Genomic DNA, 22,102 nt, shown 5'->3' with positions numbered 1-22,102 from the left:
AGTGGAATTTCGGAACGAGCGAGCCGGCAAGTAACAACAAAAGAACCAAGCAAAGGTTTGTAAACTTGCTAAGCGCCGTAACTTGCGTAAACGTTACCAGAGACGAAAATCCTCAAAGAGGAAACGAAATGGGCAATCCGAGTTTTGGAGGTTCTCAAGCTCGGTTAGATTGGTCACCAGTTTCATTGCAAGCTCACGTATGGCAATAAAAATCAAATACAGCTAACACTCCGATAGTATATATAGTTTCGTGTTCAAAAAATACAGAACAAAACAGGAGTGATGAAAAATATAGCCAAACTGGCATAACTTTTAAAATTCACACTAATCATAACGGCGTCAGAGCGACTCAGCGATCATGCTGCAGTCCATCGCGGCTAGCTCAGCTTATTATGGCAATCTCCGGTCATCGCAGTGAAGCAAACCTCGGAGATTAATCGGCCGCCCTTCAAGTGAACAACTAACCGCTTGTGATATTATCCTTCCCTTTGGGTCATCCCGAGCAACCTTTATGTTCCAGTGAGTTCGGCTGGCCTTCGTTCATAAAGTACAAGCCTTGAACAGTTGTTTTCTAACTGTCATGTGAAAAAAACTCGCGTGTTTTTATGAGCATCAGTTCGGCTGGATTTCACTGAACTTTTCACTTTCAGATTCTGTATTAGAGACTTAAAAACTCCAGGCAAAAGTGTAAATTTTGACCTGCCGAACTGTTTTCTTCCGTTAGAAGGTGTCACAAATGGAATTTTGCCTATTCAATCGAAAAACCACGTTTTCCATCGGAATCTATGGGTGTGTATTAGACATGTATGGAGGCCTGGATGATGTCGCCTTGCAGAATATAGAGTATTCATAGATCAAGTGACTCCTTTCATTGGTCTACTTTAACCGTCCTTAATTCAGTGTTTAAGGTAATATATTTACCATTCGATACTTGTGATCCGTCATTTTACAAGGAAAAAAGACATACAATATAACTGAGGTAGTAGGAAATGTCCTTATAAGACTTTAAAATGGTAACGCTATGTAACGCAATACACTTCACACAATGATAGGCCTTTTGGGTCTTTTAGCGGCTGTTGCCGTTTTCAAACATAAGCAATGATAAATACATAAAGACACGAATTTCGTTGAAGAGCGTTTGAGAGCCTTTGATCAGAGCTGATGAAGTAGGATCAAAATGGCCATCCAAACCTTTGAAAGGCTTCAAACTATGACGTACACCAAATTAGACCTTATCGAAAAACCGGTCTCAAATTTCATACTACCCTGAAAGTTTCTGATAAACTCCCCAATAATTGATGTTTACTTGCTAGAAGAGAGAATGTGACGTATTCCTGAGAGTCTAAGATTTCGCCTAAAATGACCGCTATCTTATAATTGGCGTTCCTCATCGGTTCATCTTGATGTTCATGGAAACTATACTGTGATGTAGTTGCATTTTTCTATGCGCAATTTTACGTGGGCAGTGACGATCAGTGTTATCTTGGCCAGTTCTTCTCGCCACGAACCAGAATAATTATTCATCCTTGATTTGGTCAATGTGGAAATGGGATTCTCAAACAGAGGATGCCGCTCAAGACTTCAACGCCCCATTATGGTCACAAATGAAAACTATTTATTAATTTTTACGACGTTGTACAACTCACAAACTTTATTCCGCGCTTTCCGACGGTTACGCACACACAGAAAAATGGGATCAATATCAGTATCTGGGCAACTGCCCACCTACCCCTCCCCTAACCCAACATTAACCCTAACTTGTTATCAATAGACTGTTGTTGGGTTAGGGGAGGGGCAGTTGCTTAGATACTGATATTGATCCCGAAAATGTATCAAACTAACATGAAAATTTGAGCGAAAAGCAACCGTTTAAATAACAAAAGAAAAATACTTTTGTTCAATCATTAGCTTAATAAACAATTCCTGTAATTAAGAGTGCAATTAAAAAAAACAACCGTCAAATAAATTTGTCATAGCAACACTTATTATTGTTCAGTATAAGTTCCCCAAGGACTGATGATCATTTGCAAGAAGAGCAAAGCAAAAGGAATTGCCGTTTCCTTGGGGGCTTAGTCGGGCTTCTCAGCCTTCGCACTGAATTACATAAGTAACGAAAAATTTCTGATCAATAGAGTGGGTTCCTCAATAGTTAATCTTTTACGTTCACTATACTAAGTGTCTTTTCATATTTTGACATTTATTTTAGCCTCCGAAAAAGAGACAATTGAAACAATTTTCCTTTTTTTAACACTTTACACGAAAATAGATGTTTACTCTCAAAAATTAATTTTAATTTTTATCACCGATAAAAAGTTACTTTGATATGCTTTTCCAAAAAATCATTTGTCTTTTCAACATAAAGTTTTAAAAAAGCTATACAGCTGTTCCTCGCTTCACTGTTCAATAGCTTGTTTTGTATTAACATAGAATGAAAGTTTAACTTCAAATACACAGGGAAAATTGCATATCATAGCGCTGCAAGATTTATCACTCCATCCTTTGCTCCATGAGAATGCAATCGCTTACACAGCAAGATCGTCAACATTAACGTAGAGTCGATCGTCGTAATTGTTTAAGTTTATCAGCCCCTGCGAAAAAAGGGGTAAAAATCAGAAAATCTTAATCGCTCGCGGTAAAGGCCCCATGTAAAATGACTTTTTATCGTTCGTGAAGAGCATGTTGGTGATGATATTATACTTAGAAATAACCGAAATAAAATAGACATGCAACTTTCGAACGCTTCATAGTGACGCCATTATTACATGCATTTGACAGTGGTACATCAAAAAAAGGAATAGAAAAAGGTAAAGAATATCACAGTGTGCTTGTTTACAGACCCAACTGAACGTTCAAAGGAGCCTATTGGTATTAACTAAATAATAATAATAATAATAATGGCATCCTCGTCTCGGAGAGGCGATGGTCAGCGCATCAGTGTTGGTGGGCTCTTGAGTGGCTCAAAAGCCCGATTCTTGAGTGGCAATCTTTGTTGCAGCTGGAACAGATGTAATTGGTGGCCTCTTGATCTGATCTTTGACGTTTCTTTCTCGTCCCCCTCTTGATAGTCGCCTCGGCCCTGGCCTTCATCTCAGCCCTGTGAGCCCCGTCCTTCACACCCCGACGCCAGGCTTCCCGGTCTGTCGCAAGGATCTCCCAGGTGTTGGGGATGATTTCAGTGAGTTGCAGGTCACGCTTGCAAACGTCCTTGAAGCGAAGGAGTGGTCGGCCCGTGCGTCGGACGCCCTCTCGCAGTGCCCCATAAAGGATTTGTCTTGGCAAGCGACCGGGGTCCATACGGTGTACATGGCCAAGCCACCGTAAGCGTCTTTGGATGAGTAGTGTAGAGATGCTAGGCATGTCGGTTCGCCCAAGGACCTCGGTGTTGGGGACTCTGTCCTGCCATTTGATCAGGAGGAGACGCCGAAGGCAGCGGAGGTGGAACCCGTTGAGCCGCTTCTCTTGTCTGGCGTATGTGGGCCATGACTCGCTACCATAGAGGAGTGTGGAAAGGACACAAGATTGGTAGACTTGCAGTTTGGTCCTCACGCTCAGCAGGTCATTGTTCCACACTCTTTTGTTGAGTTTGGCCATTACTCCCGCTGCCTTGGCAATCCTTGAGCTGATCTCGACGTCTAGTGATGCCTTGTTTGACACTGTGGACCCTAGGTAAGTAAAAGAGTCCACCACCTCCAGTTCAGTATTGTCGATTGTAATGACGGGAGGTGTCAGTGCATCTTGGGCAAGGATGTTCGTCTTCTTTAGGCTGATGGTAAGGCCGAACTCTTTGCAGGCGTGAGACAGCTTATCGACTAAGCGTTGGAGGCCTGCCTCGCTGTGAGATGCCAGGGCAGCATCATCTGCGAACAGCAGCTCGCGGATGAGCACCTCAAAGGTCTTCGTTTTGGCGCGGAGCCTGGCAATGTTGAAGAGCTTGCCGTCTGCCCTTGTCCGAATGTATACAACGTCCGAGGAATCGGCAAAGGCATACTGGAGTAACATCGAGAAGAAAATCCCGAACAGAGTTGGTGCCAGAACACAGCCCTGTTTTACTCCACTTCTGACTGGGAAGGCATCCGAGGTGGCTCCATCAAAGCAGACGGTGCTCTGCATGTCCTCGTGGAAGGCGGCGATGATGGCAAGGAGTTTCGGTGGGCAGCCGATCTTCTGAAGGATCTGGAAGAGCCCGCTTCGACTTACCAGGTCAAAGGCTTTGGTCAGGTCCACGAAAGCGAGGAACAATGGTTGCTGCTGCTCACGACACTTCTCCTGTAGCTGGCGGAGGGAGAAGATCATGTCCACTGTGGACCTGGCGGCTCTGAACCCACATTGGGATTCTGGGTAAACTCGTGAAGCAAGACTCTGTAGACGACTTAGAGTGACACGCGCAAAGACTTTGCCTACAGTGCTGAGAAGCGAGATGCCGCGATAGTTATTACAATCGCTTCGGTCACCCTTGTTTTTGTAGATGGTGACTATACTTGCATCTCTCATGTCTTGTGGGATGTGCCCTTCCACCCAGCATTGGCAGAGGAGCTCGTTTAAATACAACCTAGCATTTTCTTTGGGTTTTCACTGATGGATTCAGAGAATATCTTGAAACACAAAATCACCATCCCCTTTCCGTGTTTTCAGAACAAGCTTTAAAACTTGTACAAGAATACTCGCTGGAATTCTGACCCATTATTTTTACCTCATAATTTAGATAAAGTAGCTTCGAAACTCCAGTAATTTTCGTAATAAATTAAAATACACAAAATCTGCTGACTTTCAACTAACAATATTCCACGATTGTAAGTTTGCCAAAGTCAGATAAAACTTTGAACGATCACAGTTAACTCCACAAACCTACCTTGTGCTGGTTTTCCATTTCTTTGAGTTCGTTTCTCAACTTCTCAAAAGATGGTCTCAAGTGAGGCTCGTCCTTCCAACAGTTTGCCATTATTTTATACCTTAAACACAAAGATGTCAAGGATATCTCAGTATTTTCTCACTAGCCTCAGTTAGGATATTGTTAGACATAAAATGTTGCATATACGGTAGGACAGTTTGCTTCTTTCTTCAATCACCACAAGAGACAAACTCGTGATCATTGACTCATTCCAATATTTTCCTTAAGAAGGCTGGCTCAGAAAAGAAAACGGGTTTAATTTTGGATGTGCATGCCTCTTTAGCAAAAAGAACATTTAAAATAAACATTACTGCTGTAAGAGAAAAGGCAACGAAAAAAGACAACAACACAATCTTCATACAACTTCTCATCCACATGTTGTGGTTTAGGCATTCTGTATCCCTCCTCTAGCAACTTTGCAATTTTTCTTCCATCCATCCTTGGATAAGGTGAACCACCTAAAATAAAGCAGGCACTCTCAATGCACTCTTTCAAGAAGGGCCCAACACTTGTAAATATATTTTTACAATATAATTCCTACACCATTGTTCCTTTGTCTTTTTCGAATAAGTTCAGCGACTGAGGCAATCTAAGGTGGCTTGGCAGTTACAAATCACAAAGGCAAAACCGAATTCCTCAGAGAACGGTTCACCCTGCTTACTTTATGACCGCATGTCGATACAAGTGCCACTTTTTTTGACACGTTGACGCTAAAATTAATAGTCTGGTCATTAATCTCACAACTTACCAATCGTGAAAATCTCATAGAGTAGAACTCCGTAGCTCCACCTGTAGAACAAACGAGGAAAGGAAAATAAACGTTCTCTTCCGTACTGTTAAAAAAAAAAAGTAAGTGAAACTTCTTCGTGGGAAGCTCACTAGACTCGTTACAAGAGCAGAACCTGGGACATTACTCACAAATCTAAGCCAGAACGAGTATTACCACTCGTTCATAATAAGATTCCTCCACATCTCCACATCAATTAAAAAAATGCAATACCTAACATACAGAAGACATCCAATAACTTTTCCCATTGTGCTTATAGACCTTATGAAGTCCTTGTACTCACACATCGCTCTTTGTGGAATATTTTCCGTACAGCAATGCCTCAATGGCAGTCCATTTGACAGGGAGACGCCCCTAAATTAGAAAGATCATGATTAAGGATATTAAAAAGATCATGATTAAGGATATTAAAAAGATCATGATTAAGGATATTAAAAAGATCATGATTAAGGATATTAAAAAGATCATGATTAAGGATATTAAAAAGATCATGATCAAGGATAAATGCGACTTAACCAATGCAAGACTGTGGACAGATCTCTAGCTAGCTGAAGTAGTCCTAGCAGTGATTTAATGTGTTAGAAAAGAAGCCGAGAGAGCCAATGACCTATGTAAAGTTAAAACCGCAGACACTCATACAAATTTACATTAATTTCAAAATAATTATTAGCTTAAAATCGTTTGGTACCTTTGACTTCCGTTGATAAATGTTGTCCTCTTGGACATCTCTGGCCATACCAAAGTCTGTTACTTTACACATTTCCCCTTCTCCAATCAACACATTACGAGCTGCAAGGTCTCGATGGATTATCTGTAGCAAAGCATAACAAATTATTGATGTTGGAACGACTTGGGAGGATGCGAGAGAATTGAAAAAATAATTGCCACGAGGGTCCGTTTTAAGTAAGATGGGCAATCTGTAAGTTCTCAAACTAAATGTATGGGCCGGTTATTTACAAGAAGTCTAACCTAAACCGCGGTTTTACGCAGTCAGTGGGCTTTCTCCGTAAAAGGGTTGATTTTTTTGACAATTATGAATGTTCAGGTAGAATTTTCAGGTTAGATAGTTTAGAACGTGGTTTTGTTAAAGAACAGCTAAGCTTTGTTAAAATAACGGCCCATAATGTGTACTTACTGATATCGATGACAAATACGACATTCCATCGGCAACTTGCCATGCAAATTTCATAAGCTGCTGCGATGTCAGATTTGTTTGTGGCTTGACGTCCGGGTCTTTGTAGTAAGTGTCGTTTAATCCGCGGCTCTTTCTCAGGTAACCAAGAAGATCCCCATATGGAATATATTCAATCAATACCATTAATGGCCCTATTGCAAGATAGATGTATTTTAAATTCACTCAGAATAAATGGGATATTTCACGATGACAAGAAAGAACGTTTAGCATTAAGGAAATCGACAACCATACCTGGTAATTAGAGGTCGATGACCGAAGATTACACAAAATAACTAAGAGCCGAATGGAAAAGGAGCATGTTGAAATTTACCCCAAGTTTGTGTTTCCGAAGAAAACGGGCGAGCGGTGAATGAGATGTCTCTGAACTAGGTATATGCTCGAAGATAATTTTATGGGCTATTGAAGCATACTTTTCCATATTTACCAGACTTTGTGACACATCCCAGTAGTTTAATGACATGAGGATGAGGTGCCAGTTGCTTCATCAAATCAAGTTCGGACAATAAGTCCTTCCTCTCTAATGCAGAAGCGTCAGCTGCAAGATGATCACCCAAAAGCTGTTACCTTTACAAGCAACCACAGTTACTGAACTAAAATAATTAGTATATATCCTACCTCATACTGAGCTCTGTGCAGCTTAGAGGTTGAGCATCATCATTACAATTATCAGGTCAGAAGTAAAATCAAGATATCTTACAAAGTATGTTATGACAAATACAACTTATATGCAGCTGGTGTGAAGCAGAGAAAGATCGACTAGGTTGAACAACAATACTGGTGCAGCCAAAATGTTAAGTTCAGTTACACTCTACCATTACTAAATAAAACACTGTATTCAGAGTAAAAAAAAGACAATGACAAAATCCTACATTCTACTTCCATCCCAATGACTGCAGTTTAATATCTTTAGAGATATTAAACTCAATTTGTTTTCACCAAAAAAAAGTTAGCGGCTTATGCTCAGCTAACACACTTGCAATCTTTTTTCAACTGAAAATAAAATCCCGAACATAGCGACATCCTTCTTTTTTAAGTCGAAATATCAGTCTTTGAGGTTTGCTTCTTTGGGGTGGGTAGAACGAGGGTTTGATCACTAATAACATAAAAAAAAATTTTTAGACGAAAGGCTCTTGGTGAAATTAAGGTGGATTTGCGGTTTCATTTGGATGAATAAGCGATACCTTTTAGTAAAGTGCCTTGATTATCATGGTCAAACTAATGAAATCACGTTTACTTGAAAACTGATAGAAGAAAAAATATAACACTAAGATGACCTAAGTCTCCACATCAGATGCGGAGAGGTTGGGTTTGAATTGCGTCTTTCAAGGCGCTACCTTTTTTTTGAGGGGGGAGGGTGGGGTTTTTTACCTCAGGAACTTTACAGAAATGCAAGAATTCATTTGAAGTACTTGATACCTTTCAACATCTTGACAGCCACAAGTGTCTTCTTTAGTCTTCCTTGGAGGCCTATGACTGTTGCTTTGGCAACCTGACCAAAAGCACCTTTACCAACGATCTTTTCTATAGTCACGTGCTCTGTAGGAATCTCCCAATAGCGTGTAGATGAATTTAAAGAGGCGTATTCACTGACTGGTTCAGCGCGTCGGGCCCTCTCATCCAATGCCATGTACTGCTGGCCTTGAAGCTTTTCAAACTCAGTCTTATCATTTTTTAAGTAAGAAACGTAATCATAAACCACGGCTCTGCTTAAAGGTGTTGCAACTTTTCTAAACAACTGCCTTCTCAATATACTTAATTATACATATAAACTAACTTAAAACTACCACTCTAAACATTCTGTCTTTCATTTGTGCAATTACCATGCAAAAGCAACTTCATGGTAACAATGTACTTTCTTTTTCTCAAAGTGCAAATGCCATTTTGTCTTCGGAAATCTAGTGATCATAAATGAAACTTTACTTGGTACAAATATCTTTGGGAATTCATCTTCAAAAAGTGTACTTAATATCACCTAAGTTCGTATCAAACTTTCTATTTGTTCAGCTCGTTAGCGTTTGTCGAAGGACACACAAGCTAATTGGATTTATTACTGGAGAAGCTTTCGCATAGTTATTGCTCCAAAGATATAGCGCATTTCTTAGATTGAGATCACCGCAAATCGAAGGAGAAAAGCACAACATTGAGCTTGATTGAACAGTAGTATCCTACACTGTTTAGCTCGTTACTCCTAAGAGTGACAAGGTTCTAATTTCTCTTTACAATTTATCCCTTGAATCAAATGTTTAATTCACGAGAATAAAGGAAATTATTAACAACTAACGAAGCTCTTGATGGTTTTAAAAACTCTTCTTGTTAGAACCTTGGAAATGTATAGAAAACGGTATGGAGAATATGCATAATGATGTTAGGGTGTACAGGGTTAAATAGAGAGACCACTTACATCACAAACTCCTCTTTCTTCCGTTGATTTTCCATATCTCCTAAGATAGTGAAAAATTCACATACATAAAATTGATATCTTTGCCGCAAATCTCAAATGCCAAAGGGATGGAACATCAGGGTAAGTTCTGACGGAAAAGCAATAAAAACTGGATGTAAACACACCTTTGAGAACATTAGTCACAAGACATTAGGGACAGCATGCCACATTTTGCTCTGAGCTATTAGCTCAAATAAAAGCAGGTTTCATAAACAGCCAAAGCTTGAAGAGAGAAGCGATTAGTAACGATGATACTTCATTACTTTCCTATAGATGCAGAACATAATATCCGCATAGCAAGTTTGTTCACACCTATAAGGCGTGGCGAGTAGTGTTAAAGGTATTAATTCAAAGATACTCTAGGTAAGTAACGCCTAGGTGAAGTTCGTAAGCTGAACATAACTACTGTGATGCATGTGAAAAGCAAAAGGAAGTTCACAGTTGCAAACAGTTCCCATTGGTAACAAAATCTAAATGTGAAGAAACCATGAAAATGGACGATAATTTATCTCACCTCTCTCTTTTTGGTGTCCCTAAAACGATGAAAAAAAAACATTAAAAAAGTATGATGAGGAAGCAGGATAGAAAGAAAAATCAGCGCAGAAAGTATGTAAACAGAAAGGAAGAAATGAATTCGAGGGCAATGCAGAATAATGTCCTCAGAAATTTTATTATACATGGATAATTTTGTTATGGAGGCGTTTTGTAGCAAGTCTGAATCGATAATTGAAATCATGAAAAAAAAAAAAGACATTTAGATAATCACTTAAGTACTAAAACATGGAACCACCTAAAGCCACCTAAAACCACTTACAATCACCTACAACCACCTAAAACTACCTACAACCACCTCAAAAATTTCAACAACCACCTACAACCAAATCAAAAACATCTTAAGCCCCTCGCAAACTATCTAAAACCATCTAAAACAACGCATAAATGTCTAAAATAAGGCGAGACGACAAGTCACGTACATGAAATACGAGAATCGAACGAAACCTCCACCTACCCCTGAAATCTTACTCTCCCTGTTTCCTTGTACAATCAACCATCTCACGAAATGAAATGCGAGAGCATGCCAATTACATTTTATATTGCCACAGTAATCAGCCAGCACAGTCGTAAAAGACTTGGAGAACTTAACTAGCAGACGTTTTGGCTCACATTTCATTTGATTACGTAATGGTTCAAGGCAGTGTTTTTCTCCATTTATAATCTCAGCACTGGAAATGTAATTGGAGCAAAACGTGAGTCACTATTGTGTAAGTAGCACCACTCGTGCAGCTGTATGCTGTATGAATGCCAGCACGATGACGTTCGTGCTAAAGGAAGATCCCAAAGGTACGCACAGTTCGCTTAAAATATTTTCAATGACCATTCTTACTCATACTTTTTCTAAACGTGAGCCAAAACGTCTGCTGGTACCCAGGGTAGAAAAAGCTAAGGCAAGTCAGTCTTTTGACTACGGGTTTGTCATTTTACTTTATTATTTTTTGCAACTTGATGGTTCATTTTGTAAAGTTCTTTAAGTCTTTTGCTACTGAAGGAATATAAAATATGATTAGCATACTCTCGCATTTTATTTCGTGAGATGGTTGATTATACATGGGGGAGGTGGAAGTTTCGTTTGATTCTCGTATTTCGTGTACGTGACATGTTGCCGTCTCGCCTTATTTTAGACATTTATGCCTTGTTTTAGACGGTTTTAGATAGTTTGCGAGTAGCTGTAGATGTTTTTGAGGTGGTTGTAGGTGGTTGTTGAAATTTTTGAGGTGGTTGTAGGCGGTTTTAGGTGGTTTTAGGTTGTTCCATGTTTTAGTACTCACGCATGTAATCACAGTTGTGACGCTTAAGATTCGCGGATATTACATAATCTATACGCAAAATTGAACTTTTTCCGTGTTTACCTTTCTTGTGTTTAAATGAAGCTATGTAAAAACACAAGCAGCCCTTATAATTAATTGCCAGGTGCTACCATACATCCTAAAATATCCTACACCTATCCTATACGTAGGACCCAGTGTTGTCAGAAACACAATTCTTACCATTCGATTTCTTGCTGCGACGCCTTCTTGACTTCCATACGAAAAAAACAAATATTCCAACAGCTACAGCCACTGCAGCAACTGATCCAACCACTGCACCAACAATAATCCCTGTGGCACCTTGAAAATATGCGGAGAAGAGCAACGTATGATAGATATGTCACCAAACTGAATGTCGGCAATCCTCCGTTCTACCGTTTCACGACGCTTTTCCTACTCATACTATGGATACAATATACAACAGGGATATTTCACATGAATGCCGAACATAGAGTGTAAACGGCGTTTTTGTTTCCCATGATTACAATGTGATCTCAAATTCCAATAACTTTCCACTGAAGAGCATATCATGGATTCAGATTTCTGTGAAATATGTACCACAAAAAGTTTGCACATTTAATAGATAGCAAAAATTAACAAAACTTACTTCCAGGTGATATAACTGTGCCTGCTGCTGCAGTTGTTCCAATTTCGAAATCAACCGAAGATCTTGTCCTGTGTATGGCACTTACATCGAACTGTCCAAGTTTCCCGTCTTTGGCAGCATTCCAAAGAAATCTAATAACATCTTGCTCTCTTGTTGTGGAGTTGAATATTAGTGCTAGGTCAACAGTTATACTTCCACACCTTGATACAGACATAAGATGATCAGGATCAATTAAAATAAATTTAAGCGTGTTAGAAATTTGAAAATGAAAACTTAGAAACTGATGATCCAAGCAGTTTACAAACCTGATTTCATTTTTCAACTCCACACTCCTGTAACCAGATCTACTAACAAAGACCACTTTCATCTATAAGAACCATATAAGAACCAATAGAACAGCGAAAATGAACATCAAATCAAAATAGTTTATTAATTACCTTCAAACACAAACATGAAATCAGATAAACATACTTCTCTTCAATGAAAGGAATAAAATTGTTATGGCATGTATATCAGTGCACTACATGCATAGGCTTTGTCGGAATGTTTGAGTGACACTGAATTAAATGCGAAGCAAATAGCACATCAACACTTAAGCTCCTTATGTGATTTGCATGTAATATTATACTGCAGCAGCAGAAATAGATCTAAGAGATAAAGCTGAATAAGATAAAATACTGCTCTGTTGACTAATAAAAATGTTTACCAGTTCTTTGAGTTTCATCAGTAATGAGGATTGGTTGTATTTTCCATCAGTACAAGCTTCACTGGTGATGACAATGGTTATATTAATAACATTCCCTCCAATGTCTGCAGGTAAATTCGAAGATGCAACACTAATCAAACTCAGATTCTGCCAGAATCAGAGCCACATTAGGAAAAAAGAGCATGTACACCTGTATGAAGTTATGAGTACATGCATCACAATATTTGGTCCCATTCAGTTTTCGTACAAATTGTAACTATCTCCTTTTAGTAGTCCTTGGGGCGATGAAAGACTTTAGGAATCATTATCTTTTGCCATACCATAAAAATTACTACCAGCACTTTACTAAATGGATTATATGGAGTGCCATTCAATATTTTTATATCTAATATAATAGCTCTCCCAGCTGTAGGCTTTGTAATTGTTTCTAGCTCCCCTTTACCCTTCAGTTGTTGGTAATTGTTAATTCTCCCCTATGGCTGCCACATTTTTCCCTGTAAATAAGTTGCAAGAGTTTGGTGTTCAATCAGGATGATGACTTTGACCTGAATAACCCTTGTGAACTGAATTCCCAGTTTTCTGGGAATTCCTAGGAATTCTCAAAATTTACCAATTATGCAAATAACCCTTGCAAACTGAATTCCCAGTTTTCTGGGAATTCCTAGGAGTTCTCAAAAATTCCCAACTATGCAAATAAGCTCTGATTTGAAAAGCTTGGAATTACTAGGAATTTCTGGGAAAGGAAGACTCCAGTTTTGTGAGGACTCGGAATTCCTAGGAATTCCTTGGAATTCTCAGCTATACAAACTACCTATAATTTAAGAAGGCTGGAATTCTTGGGAATTTCTGGGAATTGAATTTGAGGTAATTTAAATACCCTGAGGTCCACTTAAATTCCAAGAAATTCTTAATACCTTGAATGTGAAGGTTTTAAGACGAGGAGTAATTTTAGAGACTTAAAACTTTGGCTCAATTAAAGGTATGCTACACAAAATTTACCACGAGATAGACATACATGTATATGTTTATAACTGAAAGATCATGAATTTATTATTCAAACTAAGTTTTAGTAAATCTCTATGTTAATATGGATTTTATCATGAAGCAGCAGTCAATTATGTTAAATTCAAATTGCCAATTAATCTAATGTATTCATATCACTGATTTGCTTTCTAACCTCAAAGGACTCTTGGATTCCATGATCATAAAAGTTTTTATTGTGATACAAAATGTCTCATGTTCAAAGATGTGCCAAAATCCTCAAACATTCATTAGCTGTTCCTTGGTACACAACTTCCACATGTGTACCAATAATTACATTGTTATCTACACTTTGTTAGTTATGAACATAAGTTACTTCCCTAACCTACATTACTAGCTGACTTTGTTAGAAAACCTTGGAACAGTCAAGCTCAGTTGCCTCAAACAGTGTCAGAGACTTTTTGTTGACATTATTTTTAGTAGAAATTTCATGCATTAGACAAACAAATTCAACACCTGATTAATCTTTCTTTTTTCATGATTGTTGTTACTGTTCTTTTTTTTTATTTAGTTTTTTGCTCTGTTTTTCTGACTGATTGCTTTAATTTGTTTTGCATGATTTTATTCTTACAAAACATTTTTATAAGAGTTCGAATACTTGTGGATCATCCACACACTTCACAAACATTTGGCATGCAGACAAGACAGAGGTAGTCACTGTTCCCTTTGAGAAAAAACACCTTTTGAAACTCTGATCTGAAAATATTTTTAATTCAAGACTTTTTAGACTAGTGAGAAGTACAAACCGAGTTTCCTGTCGTAACTTAATTTCTTAAATGTCCCAATCACTGGATCTCCCAAAAAATATTACTTCTCTTTATTTCTAGTGCAAAATACAAGTCCTTCTTTATATACAAATAAAAAGTGCAAGTGACACTTGAATAATAACAGCTCTAAAGTTTACTTGTTGTTCTTCTCTGTCTGTCAGCTATCAACAAATTATTGTTTTATACATCGGACATTGCATAACCATTTGTGGACCGGAGTTCCAACGCACCTCTGTAATCGCATATAGTTACTTCTGTCTCTTGTACAAATGTTTCTCCTTTATGAGACGCACTCTACTCTGTTGTCACTACTGCTTTAAGTTCAGTGGAAACGACTGACTGAGGAATCGAGATGGCGGTGTTAGAACGTGTTCCTGAACGCTTGTTACGGTCAAGCTTTGTTGATTTAAGTACTGGTACACTGGGATCATCCATGTATCTCTTAGACTTCCTAATTTGGTATCCTTCTTTTGTAAAAATGAGGGTAAAAGACGATCTGTGATCGCATTCAAAATTGTGATTGGCTTGTGTTATTTCTCACCTTTGCCATGAACACAACTCAAGTGGGTTTTGAGTCTTTGTTTCCTCGAAAACTTTCGGCCACAAATCGTGCATTTGTAGTACGATCGATTCTTGTCGATTATTTTACAAATAGAGAAGCCTTGACTGTGGTAGCCTTGACGTAGTCGAGTGTTTCGCCCCACTTCTTGAGTGCTCTAGCCGCTTCCTAAGTGCTTTGTAACAGAACAGAGCAAAGTCAAGGCTTCTCTATTTGCTTTATAATAGAGAATCCATTAAATTCCCCGAGCATTACTTTCAATTTTCAAAACAAACTTTATTTCCAAAGCGAACAACAGTGTCGTCAGCATGCTCTATACTCTCATAAAGCACGCTACAATAAGCCAATCAGAATCCCTGTTAGAATGGTTCAAATAATCTGATTGGCTGTACAAGACAAAAGCTGTCAAAAGTGTCAAACCATCAAAGTTCACATTCTGCGATAGTTTACAAACTAAAATGGTTCGGCAGGTCGAATTTAACACTTTTGCCTGAAGTTTTTAAGTCTCCAATACAGAATCTTGAAGTGAAATGTTCAGTGAACTTCAGCCGAATTATGGCTCATAAAAACACGCGAGTGTTTTTTGAATGAACGACAGCCGAATTCACCGGAACATGAAGATCGCTAGGGATGACAGCACGGCAAAACTCGGCTGCAGTGACAGATGTGACTTTCCACTCAACACATCGCAAAGGATATCAGAGCAAGCTCTTATTTTTTCACTCGAAGGGTGGCCGATGTAGTTTCTGAGGCTTGCTTTACTGTGATGACCCGAGATCGCCATGATGAGCAAGCCGCGATGGACTTCAGCATGATCATATTCGCTCAGACACCGTCATGATTAGAATGAATTTTAACAGTTATGCCAGTTTGGTTATATTTTTCATCATTTCTGTTTTGTTTTTGAACACTGAATTTTATATACTGTATGAGTGTTAGCTGTGTTTGATTTTTATTTCCATACTTAAGCTTGCAATCTAACTGAGCGTGAATTAATCTTTAAAACTCGGAACGTCTATTTTGTTTTTCCTTTGAGGATTTTCGTATCTGCTCACGTTTTAATAACGTAAATCACGGCGCCTGGTATGTTTACAAATCTTTGTTTGTTTCTTCTGTTGCTACTTTCCGGCTCGCATGTTCCGAAATTTCACTTTCAATTACCGGAATAGGTCGAACATAGTACAATTTGGCAGATGGCGTGACAGCTTTAGCTCAGTTCTATGCTCTATACTCTCATAGAGCACACTCTTTCGACCAATGACAGCGCGCGTTATATCCGAACTTTATTATAATTCTACATAGAGTGAGCTCACATCATTATTTACATCACCGTCAGAACATGGATCCAAGGTATCCAACGTCCAGAAGCAGAGAGCCGTTCGGAGAAGTCAGAGTAAAGTTGTGCGCTTCTCTTCACACTGCAATCGGCAAGCCAGCGGATTTACTTTGCTAGCCAATGACAAGTCCTAAAAGATCCACGTGATCATGCCCGTGATCGGAAACAAAGAAGACTCCATTTGGCGCTCATCTTTGAATGTACTTTTCATCGGTTGATCGCTCGAGTGTTAAGTTATTTCTTTTCTCAACTGTTTGCCTAATAGAACATTTCTGAATATAGTTTTATTTTGGTTCGATGGGAAAACGAGAACAGCGTGAGTGTTGTAAAAGAAAGGGAAGTCGTTGGCGCCGTGGAGCTAAAAGAAGGGATAACAGTTGAGATACTGACTGGTACAAACAAGAGTCGAGTGTTCATTTATAAAGCCACGATTTTGAAAGTTTGTGGTAAGTAAAAATTGCGATATTCGCTACGCGATCAAAATCTTATCAAAGAATAGATATAACGGCTTGAATTAAGCTTACATAACGCTCAGCTCAACTGAAACTAGAATAATTCTGAGGATCGAATCGGTCACTTGCATGCCGCAGTTTCTTAAGCTTATACTTTACAGTGAAATAAATCTATCAATAAGATTTCAAGATTACTTTAGTCACGTTTGGGAACATTCAAGATTCATAATACAAACTGTGATTAAACAAACCTTATTACGTAAAGAGGCCCTCCTTGGTAAAAACAAAATAATGTATTCAGCTCCTTTTTAGTAAAATCTATGGGAGAGATGTACTAACTGCAATATAAAAGTCATTCAATATAACAGAGATTTCCCAATCCCAGTGTACTTTGTTAAGTTGAGATTCCAATGAATGCCCTTTTCCTTATAAATATCTAAGGCCTTGTCTGAACTTTAAATATATATTTATATATCTATATATTTTTTTTCAAATTCAGATGTCATGGAATCCAGATACAAAATGGTCAAGCTTCTTGTAGACAACCTCATTAAAGGCCAACTCATTGTGAGCCCAGGGAAAAAAGATAAACAGCAGCTAAGTCTGCAGTTTAGAATAACTTCATTCTAATTTATTGTTACAGTTACAACAAGATTTTAATCAAAAAATCAATTATTTAATTGTAACTAACCCCTTCACTCCCAAGAGTGCTAGATCAAAATTTGAGAAGAAATCTTCAAATTTCAATATGCAGAATCAACGAAAACAAAGAGTAAAACATGAAAGTGGTGCTTGACAGCTTACATTTGAGTGTTCACATGTAAGAGTTTTATTCAAATAAGTTACAACCACATAAAATCAAGTCAAAGCCTGTCTCTGGGAGCAAAAGGGTTAATACCATTTGTATCATCATCCAAAATTAATTAACTCAGACTATTTTTAGACAGATAGTATTTATCACAACAAATATAATTTAAGATATTACATTTTATGGAAAAGAATCAACAGATTATATTCACAATTTGTGTCAAACCAAATTTAATGATTGATTAGGACTATTTTATATGAATAGCTGTAATTGAGGATTAAACCGTATGAAGTTTTCAAGAAAAGAAAAATAAATCAAATTCCATCCTAATATTACTACATGTTGATGTTGATATTTTACACATAAACTTTAATTAAGCTTGTAAATAAATTTCATTGCATACTTGAATTTTAGCTGGAATTTTTTAAGTTTTAGTATTTATTTCATATAAGTAGCCTCAGATTTTTGCTTAAAATTCCCAGGAATTCTTAAACATTCCTAGAAATTCCTAGGAATTTTTTAGATTTACAGCTTTTCAAGGAAAGTTGTTGGTGCTCTGAGTTGGAATTCCCAGGATTCCAAGTCCTGTTGGCTATAAACTTGGAATTTCTGGGAGTTTCTAGGAATTTTTAGGTTTTTAGAACCAGAGTTGTTATGGTTGGAAATTCCTAGGAATTCTCAGTCCAAAGTTACCATAAAAATTCACACATAATTAAAAAATTTCCAAAAAAAATTGTTTGAATAGCAAGTTTTCATGTGGTGAATTAGGAATGATTACAACAACTTACAGACACTGGCATCTTTTACATCACTACTAAATTCATTGGCCACTCTGCAGGTATAGTTGGCATCATTAAGGACTTGTGTGATATGAAGAGTATTCTTGTTGCAAACTTGTTCTGGGTCACATGGAGTCCAAGTGTAAGTAGGAGGAGGGTTTCCTTCTGCTTCACAGGTAAGAGTTACACTTTGTTGTACAACAACAATATACTCTGGTTGAAATTTAACAATCTTAACTGCATCTGTAAATTGAATGGAAATACCCAAAATTTTATTTTGAAAAAATGGCACCACTGACAATTACATAATATTGAAGATGCTTACACAAAGTATATGATCGACACATTTACAGCTTCTTTGCACAAATAATGCAAACCACAATCACTGATACAAGTGAAACATATTTCACAGCAATAACTTACTGTCTAAATTCAAAAATTTGTTTGTGAAACAGAAAAGCTGGTATTTGTTTGTACATTTTTTTCTTTCTCATAAACACCCAGAGAATTAAGAAATTAATATAATTAACCTTAATGTTTTGGCTTCTTTAATAACTTAGCACATTAATTGTAAAATTTTTAGCACAGCTAGGGACACTAGTAATAAGCTTTTATAAGTATTTTTTACTACAAAGAAGAAGTGACAAAAACAGAAATACCCTATTAAAATATACACAAGGGCACACACTCATGAAAACATCTGCATGTAGATAAATCAATGATGTATAACATAATAATAAGGACATAATACACAGTAAATAGACAAGCAATATTTAGCTTACAAGTGACATCCACATCAACTGCCTGACTGTCTGGGTTTCCAAAGCCATTATATGCTTTACAGTAGAATGTTCCTGACTCATTCCTGCCAATGTTTCTTATATTCAGCCTAGCTCCCTGTTGTAGTGATTCAGTATTTCCTTGCAAGACTAGCTTTTCTTTGGTCCAAGTAATGTTTGGTGCTGGTTTCCCAGATGTTTTACAGGTTAACAGTAGGTTACTGCCTTCTTGTACAGTTTTGAGGCCGGTGATATTAGTTGCCTTAGCTGGCACTGAAAAAATCAAACAGCTGCAATTACTGTAATCCTCAAAGTGCTGCAACATGTTTCTTACAGCATGTTCCACAACTGCATGGTGATCACGTTCAGTATGAGTGACCATGTGTTATTGACAAAATCTTTTGATTTTGCAAGTTATCAACTATTTAAGACCATAACCTGTGGAGATTTTTGGCATATATTAACCTCACAGAGCCTGCACACATATAACATATTCTGACAGAATGGTACATTGCTTAGCTAGCTTAAAAATATTTTAAAAAGCTGTTTTTACCATCAAGACTTCAGATATGATTTAACTCAGCTCATTTTACAACATATGCAAACTATACAAAATGATGCCCAGATTTGAAGAATTAATCGAAAGTAAGTAAGGAATAAAATAGAATGAGTATAAAGCTTAGGTGGTGAGTGAGTTGGCCAGGTCATCCAAATTAATGATAATAATAATAATAAATAAATGAAATAAAAATAAATATAATAAGACAACATGCTAAGCATTTATAAGGTAAAAAGTCTTTCTTCATATTCAAACTTTTATGTAATTAATAAGTATAACAATTTAGCATAAAAGTCTTAAGGGCATAACAAAGTAGTATGACTCTAGGAATTTAGATTTCTTGATATCTTGTAAACTCATGTGCACTACATTACAATGCTCATAGCCTACTCAGTGAATGTTAGTGGTCCACAGAGTCACCCTGATCAAGACACATCATGAGAAAATAGACAATCAAGAATGTACATTCCATATCCTGTTAGGTGACACATAACCATTCAAAGAAATGCCAGTCTGGCCCCCCTAAGGTATTGCCTTTTTTCTTGTCGGAAGCACTTTCAAGCTCACCTATGACTTCCACTTGAATTGCTCGTTTCCAGATATCAGCATTGGAATCAAGTAACTCACAGCTAAATTCTCCATTAGTCTTATCGTCTGCAACCGTTACGTTGTAGATAAACAAAGACGCTCTTCCAGGAGTCGAGCTAACGTTGAACCGTTCCTGAAAATGTGCATTAAGAGCACCAACTAGTCCACCGGCGCTAATCATGGCTATACCATCACCATTAAATTTTATCATAGCTATTAAGAAACCTAACGACAGACTGTAGTTCCAGTTCAGTGCGACAGAAGATCCTTATAAAACCTGTACGATGCCAGGGGAAAGCACTTCATATGGACGCGTTGTTGTCTTCACAGGACTAGGTTCGTACCATGTGACACTTCCGCCATCTGCTGAACGGTGAAGATTTTAAACCGCCGTTAAAACAAACCAATGTTCATATATTAAGTTATCTGACCAACAGACGCAAATATTCTCAAATTATCCTAAGATTTAAACAGTGCCAGGCATGACAACCTGCTTGATGTTCACGTTCAGGGGGAGCTGTTAACTGCGAGCCTAATCGAGTTCATGATTAAATTACGCTGTAAAAACGAGAGAAACTTCAGAATAACACGTCACCTGTGAGTTGAGGCGTCACTAAAATCCATACAAAGATAAATTTCAAATGAAGAACTATGTTAGAATCGAGTTCGATGGCCATATATGAGAGCATAGGAATTTCACTCTCTAGATGTACGCAACCACGGAAGTAATTTTTGCCACTAGGAAACTGAATTTAAACTCGAAACCTGATAGGTTGATGACTAAAAACATCAATTTAGACAGTAGTAATGATTGGTGGAACTTTTTTTTAACACAGACACACACACTCACCCGAAAATATCAGGAATGGAAAGGATTACCGCCATTAGCTCAGGCTAGTGTTCAACATGGATTTTGAATTTGGATTTTTTGAAAACCGTCGAGAAAATAATGAAACCAGGAAGATTCGCTTAGGTCGAACCAGTTGTTTGAACTTAAAGGCATTAAGAATATAACGCAAAGAAGTGTACGTTCTAGAATAAACCTTTGCAAAGATTTTCAATTCAAATTATTCACCTTGTATGCTTGGTAGTCATTCTGAGGGTGAGTGGTAAAGGGTAGGGAGTTGTGAGTAGGGGAAGGTAAGGATGTAAAGATAATTTGGTATTGTGGTACAAAATGCCGACTGCAGATCGGGTACAAAATGTAGACTGCAGACTGGGTACAAAATGCAGACTGAAAATTAATACTGTTTTTTCGTCTTACAAGTGATAACGTGTCATCCTACAACTTACCGAGTGTCACGCAATCGCTTTTCCGCGATCATCTTTGACGAATATTTGTACTGTTGTGCAATGTTCCCTGCCCAGTTCTTGACATATTTTGTATTTAACAAAGCGGCCACAATCGTTCTTAATAGAATTTCAAGCCTTCATATGGTGTTCTCACTTCACGAAAGATGTCAGTATTGAATAATTAACACGTGCTCTATTTTAGAGGCAACTGACAGCTTTGCACGTGCTCCGTCCTCTTTAATCTTTTAACCGATACGTTTTCATTTTGTTGACAAAAATGCAGACCGAGGCCAAAACTATTCCTTCTACTTGATATATTTTCAACGTTAAGGGATGTACACACACTGATTCTCACACATGTGCCCTGTATTGCTATAAGTTTACACGAGGAACCGGCGAAATTTTATAGAGAAAAGCGAAGCACTGTTTTCGTAACTGGCCATTTGTTTACTTTACTAATGGTTTTATCTCTCATCTGTTTGGTGACTACGCGAATATTAATGTGTGAAAATCGTTGTGACACTCGGTAGGCTGTGAGATGACACTTTATCACATATCAGACGAAAAAACATTTGAAATTTTCATTCTGAATTTAGTACCCAGTCTGCAGTCTGCATTTTGTACCCGGTCTGCAACCTGCATTCTCCATTTTG

The 22,102-nt window shown here is 37.8% G+C and overlaps 1 protein-coding gene and 1 long non-coding RNA gene across 2 annotated transcripts; one reads left to right on the top strand and one right to left on the bottom strand.

Moving 5' to 3' along the window:
• Nucleotides 1-1,599: 1,599 nt before the first annotated feature.
• On the bottom strand, nucleotides 1,600-20,896 carry LOC149043950 (uncharacterized). Its single transcript, XM_089209962.1, has 17 exons — nucleotides 20,752-20,896; nucleotides 20,136-20,519; nucleotides 19,013-19,282; nucleotides 18,230-18,473; nucleotides 11,783-11,982; nucleotides 11,356-11,475; nucleotides 9,825-9,843; nucleotides 9,272-9,311; nucleotides 8,287-8,530; nucleotides 7,295-7,405; nucleotides 6,811-7,001; nucleotides 6,364-6,486; nucleotides 5,959-6,029; nucleotides 5,637-5,677; nucleotides 5,250-5,346; nucleotides 4,850-4,949; nucleotides 1,600-2,588 (listed from the first exon to the last, which is right to left on the bottom strand). Exons 2-17 carry the CDS (start codon nucleotides 20,365-20,367, stop codon nucleotides 2,523-2,525), a joined length of 2,169 nt encoding a protein of 722 aa, XP_089066088.1. The 5' UTR covers nucleotides 20,368-20,519; nucleotides 20,752-20,896; the 3' UTR covers nucleotides 1,600-2,522.
• Nucleotides 10,463-12,494, top strand: LOC149043951 (uncharacterized). Its single transcript, XR_016187571.1, has 2 exons — nucleotides 10,463-10,651; nucleotides 11,325-12,494. It is a non-coding gene; the product is annotated as an uncharacterized LOC149043951 (long non-coding RNA).
• Nucleotides 20,897-22,102: the final 1,206 nt, after the last annotated feature.

The sequence above is a fragment of the Pocillopora damicornis genome, chromosome 6, assembly GCF_964200805.1.
Source record: "Pocillopora damicornis chromosome 6, jaPocDami1.2, whole genome shotgun sequence".
In the NCBI taxonomy this organism is placed as follows: Eukaryota; Metazoa; Cnidaria; class Anthozoa; order Scleractinia; family Pocilloporidae; genus Pocillopora; species Pocillopora damicornis.
Note: the sequence above shows the minus strand (reverse complement) of the source record. Positions and strands in the feature narration are given on the sequence as shown.